Below are 6,243 nucleotides of genomic sequence, written 5' to 3' on the forward strand. Positions count from 1 at the left end.
TTAAAAATAAAAAAATTTTATTGGAAATTTGGGCTGTTACAAATTGTTTGGTTATTTTTCATACATGCTAAGAAATTATTTTAACATTTGATCATATAAGCACTGCTTTTAATTTGGAAATTTAATACAAAAAACGCTAGTGGTAAATCTTTGTTTTCAAAAGCAAAAAGATAACGGAATCTTAGTCATAAAAAAAGGTAAATCTTTGATGATCCATACAAAGAATAAAATACTTAAAATTTTATTTTGATGAATACCTTTAATGTAAGATATTTCATTTCAATGTTATTCAAGACTGCAAGATTCTCAAAATGATGTGTAATCTACACACTGTGTGAGTGTATACCGCGTGTGTAAATATGATTTTCAAAATATATTATCAAGAATTATTGCATGTATTTTTAAAGAAAACAACAATGATTGACAACCATTAAATAAGATTTCAATCATGACAAGAAAACAAAAGATTGTCAAAAGTAGAAAATTCTTTGTCGGCCAATTATGCATATGACACCATTTCAAGATCAAATTATATGACAGGAAGACAAAAAGATAGCCAAAAGAAGAAATTTCTATGTCAGCCAATTATGACAGAAGAAAATTATTCAAGAAAAGATTGAAATTATTCAAGAAAGAAGACCCGGTAAACATCCGATTATCAATATCAAGATCATGATCTTTTATAAATTGAGCTGAAGTTATAGACATTCGAAAAAAAAAAATATTTCTCTCAAATGTATAGTTTATGTATAAGAAACCATCTACAGGTTTCTTTATCTAATTTGCGTTGTTCACAATCTCTAGATTTTCAAATCATCATTTCTCCAAATGCTTAAGTTTCTTTATCTACTTTGCGTTGTTCAAAATCTCTATATTTTCAAATCATCATTTCTCCAAATGCTTGTATTGACTATTCTTCTAGTTTAATAAAAAAAAAAATACTCTTTAAGTACTTTATTCAATTCGTTATGTTATTGTTTTCTTAAATTTATTTCTCCTTTAAATTTGTTTTGTTTATAACCTTGTTCCGCATTATGGACATAGCCTAGAGCCCTAGACAATAAGGTTATGCTATTGCATTTGTAGTTGTGTTTTATTTGATTAATTGTATAGATAATATAAACATCGTATGGGATTTGAAAACAAAAGTACTTTCAAGATAAAATGAATCAACCGATTTACAAGTTTAAAATTTAGTTGTAAATAGAACAAAAGATTAAAATGGGATATTCATCAAAAATTAACAAAGTAACAATCATCTTCAAATCGTAAGTCCCATCCCATCTTTTTAAAATGCTTCTCAAACTCTCAATCATCCTTAGAGGGTCATGTCCTAGCTGTTGTGGAAGTCGGTGTAGAAATATCAAAATCTTCAATGCACGACTCATGTCAATAATCACATTTGAAAATGCACGTCTTAATTCGCAAAAATGGTCCATGTGGTTTGCTGATTTCTTTGGCCATTACCTTTTTCATATGTGTCAGCTTCTCATATGAACTCAGAAGCTATGTTGCTCAAATTTCCTCACATCAAGAGAAGCACCTTGGTCCTCAAAATTTGTTGGAATCAATTTTGATTCAACAACTGATCTGAACAAAACAGCAGAGAAAAAGGTAAAACAGTTTACCAAACAGGCTTTCTTTTTCTGTTGTCTTTTGGGGCTGCCATTGCCAAGTATCTTGAATTGCTAATCTCCCGAGGTATCACAGCTCCAGATGCTTTCAGGATTCCAATCAACTCTGGAAACAGCTTCTTATTCTCCTCATTAACAAACACAATCGAATTACCCTCCACTCCCATTCTAGATGCCCTACCAATCTGATGAACATACTCCTTTATGGAATTCGGCATGTCAAACACAATCACTTGTCTCACATGCAAAAGATCAATCCCTCTCCCCAATATTCCAGTTGCCACAATAACCTCAACCTCCCCTAATAAAAAAGAATTCAAAATCTCTCTCCTTTCTTTCATGCTCTTCTCTCCATGAATAGCCAAAGCTTTTAACCCTGTGGTGACACTTATACCCTCAGAAAGAAGATCCGCCCCAAGCCTTGAACCCACAAACACTATCACAGGTGGCTTAAAGTGCTGTGAGCTGGCAAATATATCAAAAAGCTTTTGTTTCTTTCTTTTCGACTCAACCCATATAGCCACCTGTTTCACAGCCTGATTTGGCTTGTTTAGCTTTCCAACAGTGATCACATTCATCTCTTTTGCTAATGATCTTCCCATCTTCTCTACTTCAACTGGAACAGTTGCAGAATATAATAAAACTTGAGGTTGAGATAGAGCCCTGTAAATCTGCATCACCTGTTCACGGAAACCCCTTTGGAGCATGCAGTCAACTTCATCTATAACTAAAATTGATACACTGTCGAGTTCAATGTCATATTTGGTTAAAAGATCAATAAGCCTGCCAGGTGTCCCTACAATCATTTCTACTCCACCCTGTATACGATGGATCTGTTTAGGCATTGCGTCACCACCTACCACTAATGCTGTTTTAAAAGGCAAACCTTTTCCAAGTATCTTACCTTGTTCTTCAACTTGTATGGAAAGCTCCCTAGTTGGTGTCAACACCATCACTAATGGCTTTTTCTCTTCTTTTCTGAAATTTGCACAGAAAGAGATTGTGGGAATCAAATAAGAAGCGGTTTTTCCTGAACCAGTCTCGGCTGAAACAAGCAGGCTTTGACCCTTTAAGGCAGCAGGAATTGCTTGCATTTGAACAGGTGTTGGGATTTCATACCCTGCAGATTCAATGTTTTGCAGGAGCTTCTGAGGAAGATTACAGTGAGAAAAAGACAACACTGGAGGTGGAACACAAGTACCCTTTACAATAATCTCAAATTTAAGTCTAATCGATTCCATTTGGTTGGTGGTTAATGAGTGGGACTCTGGTTTACCTTTTTCATTACCATCTTTAACATAAAAGCATTCATCGCTAGTGGGTAATCTTATGGGAGGAAGCGTGAGACTAGTAGGCAACTTGGGTTCTTTGATTTTAAGCAAGAGCTTCTGCTTACATTCAAGGCTGCAGATATCATCATCAGTTTCGTCACATATGTATTCCCCATATCGTCCGCATTCTATGCACAGAGGCTCTCCTGGTAAAGCTTCTCTTTGTTGAGCACTATATTTCTTCACATCATCAGCTGCAGGAGACACTAAGAAAGAAACAAGAATAAACGAGTTTGCCAGAAGTTCTTGGAGAACAAAGAATAAGGTATACAGTGGTTAACAACTTTGAAATTTGATATGCAATTTTAGGTATATTTGGGGTGATGAATGCATTGAAACTTTGATAAGCTTCGCAAATCAGAGAATGTTGGTCTATGTTTTGATAAAATCAAAATCAACTTTGAATATGGAACTTGGGAGTTCAGGAAGTTCAACATAATTATTACTTTATTAGACATTAGGAAATATTGCTTGGATATCTAGTTGTCTGGATTTGTGGACTGAATAGTAGATTCTGTAGACTTCGCGAGTTATAATATGATGTTAATACGTTGATCAACGAACAAGGTACAATCTTACATTGAACACGATGAACTATACTGAAAAAACAGCGAGTTCAATGAGAATGGGTAAAAGCCCATACCTGAAGTTTCTACAGAATCTTGTACTATTAGCATTCTTTGATCATCGTTTCCGCTCTTCATGACAATAATTCCGAAGCAACTAAGAGCCAACTACTAGGAATATCCGTAATTAAAAGGGGCAATTAGGTCATAACTGTCGTAAGCAAATTCAGCAACCAATGATTGAGATCCTCTAGCAAACGGGGATAGAGAACACCGGATATTTCCAAAGTATTGAAATGAGATCGAAATCCAGGAAGAACAACGCTGGCAATAGAACAAATTTAAGATGTGTATGAACCCTAAAAAAATTGAACTTGCAAATCATGATTTTGGGGACGAAACCTATGGACTACTCTTTACACCAATTAACATAGATGCTCCCTTATCTTTTAGAAGTTGTTATGTATAGCCTCTCAACTATGCTTCTCTTCAAATAAGTCCAATCTTGGTTCTGAAGAATTCACCACGACATATGATCTTGGAATGTTATTTAGAGATCTCCCAGTGTTGGAACTCATTCACACAATCACACATACTTCGTGGTTCTGAGTTAGAAAAAAAAAAAAAAAAAAAGGATAACAGATCCTTTTTAGGCCTATTTTCCTCCAAATCCTTATTAGGAGAAAATATCATTAGTTCATTAGTTCATTTTTTTCTTTTCTTTGAAATTCCTTCCAAAAAATAATTTTGGAAACAATATAAGACTATACAGAATGTCTTTCACATTTCTACAAGTATGGTTACATGGCTTCAAAAGTCATGCCCGACTTCTTGTCAAACACAACCCCTTATGTGTGTAATTGTGATGTCTCGTAAAGCAGGCTACGCCTCGTTATAATGGAAAGAGAAAATGAGTTTGGGTTATGTGACCATTGAATGAACGGTTTGCAATTTTTTTTAACATTAAAATTATACCTCTAAGTACTAGACAAAATTGCAAAAATGGTCCTTGTAGTATGCATTTTTTCCAAGGTTTATTCCAAACCTCGACTTTTTTGGTTTCATGGTCATTTTGAGTTAGTTTATCGCGGATTTGGTCACTTGGTAAACTGAAATGACTTTAATACCCTTGTGTATTTATTTTCTATTTTTAATTTCATTTTTTTCAAAATTTTAATAATTATTTATTCATTTAATAATTAAAAAATGAGAGCGCTCTCTCTCTCTCTCTCTCTCTCTCTCTCTCTCTCTCTCTCTCTCTCTCTCTCTCTCTCTCTCTCTCTCTCTCTCTCTCTCTCTCTCTCAACCCCATAGAACCCTCTAACCATCCTTACTCTCCTCACTAGATCTTACTCTTCCACTTTTGTTCTCTAGAGACCAAATCTAAAAGAAAGCCACGGGAGTTTTCTTGCAGGTCTTGTGCCAAATGCATTTGACTTGCGAGAATTATGAAAGGAATGACGATGGATTTAGGTAAAAAAATGGTTTTGTTCATTTCCTTGTTCGTCCTCAAAAATCTCGTTTGTTTATCACCTCACACCTGTAGATCTGCAGATCTGAGGAAGGAGGAAGAATCAGGCATGTTATCATCTTCTCAAGATCTGTAAAATCATATTCGAAGAGAGGATTCAAGGAAGAGGGGGAGGGTTGCCTACGCACATAAAAACCCACATCTTCATCTACACACCTTCGTCGCCACAGCTCAATGTTCAAAATCGAATGAGAAGAAGAGAATCCTTGAGAGATGCGATCGAAAACACACACACACACATTCACCTATAAATCGACCCATATATAGATCTTTAACTTGTTTACATAAATTGATTAATTAAACCATCTGATATTCGATTGGAAATCTAGAAAACTCATCTGATTTAAAACCCTCGACCCAGGTGGGTTCCAATGATTTCTAGATGGAGATGAAAGTGGTTACAGGTGGTGGTGGCGGACAATGGTGGCAGTCGGAAAAGTCTTAGCGTAGATCTGGAAAACCCCTGATGTGTGTCGTTTTGAGTGTGTATGTTCATAAGTGTGTGTGTTTAGAAAACCTGATGTGTGTTTTTCTTGAGTATCTATGTTCATAATTATATGTGTGTTTTGAAGAAGTACAAATAAAATCTTCTATTATTACCGAAATAGAAATTACATTGACAATAACTATTGCTAAATCGCGACACACGCCTAACAATCCAACGTTTACAAATGTATGATAAAAATAACGGAGGGTCTTCTGTACGAACACTTCCGACCTTCTAAATAACCTGAGAATACATGCATTAAGATACGTCAACAACATTGTTGGTGAATTCTACAGGTTTTGACACAAAGTATTTTTATACTCAAAAGTGTTTTATAAAAATTATTTGGTTAATTGACCAACTTTTATAAATACGTATTTTCTATCAAAAGTATAAAATAATTGAGTTATAAAAGTGTATTTAGACTCATTTAAAAATATTGTTTTCTCAAATCCAAAAATACACCATTTGATAAATATATAAGTAAATCAAACTTATATCAAATTTTACGGTTCCCATGACCAAAATGTTTTTATATAAGGATTTTGAATATCAATTTATATAAAATAAAGTCATATCACACTTTGTGAAAACATAAAATAGCCAAATTTACTATTGTACAAGCATTTGTATAGTTTATATGTAAAATTCATAAGTTTCGAATTTATAAACTTTGTAAATTCGTGTCGTGGTA

The 6,243-nt window shown here is 34.2% G+C and overlaps 1 protein-coding gene across 1 annotated transcript; it reads right to left on the reverse strand.

The window, feature by feature from the left end:
* Positions 1-1,130: 1,130 nt before the first annotated feature.
* LOC145160804 (P-loop containing nucleoside triphosphate hydrolases superfamily protein) lies at positions 1,131-4,142 on the reverse strand. Its single transcript, XM_079080138.1, has 2 exons — positions 3,609-4,142; positions 1,131-3,171 (listed from the first exon to the last, which is right to left on the reverse strand). Exons 1-2 carry the CDS (start codon positions 3,667-3,669, stop codon positions 1,625-1,627), a joined length of 1,608 nt encoding a protein of 535 aa, XP_078936264.1. The 5' UTR covers positions 3,670-4,142; the 3' UTR covers positions 1,131-1,624.
* Positions 4,143-6,243: the final 2,101 nt, after the last annotated feature.

This window comes from Lactuca virosa, chromosome 2 (genome assembly GCF_052849685.1).
Source record: "Lactuca virosa cultivar CGN04683 chromosome 2, Lactuca_virosa_CGN04683_v6, whole genome shotgun sequence".
NCBI lineage: Eukaryota > Viridiplantae > Streptophyta > Magnoliopsida > Asterales > Asteraceae > Lactuca > Lactuca virosa.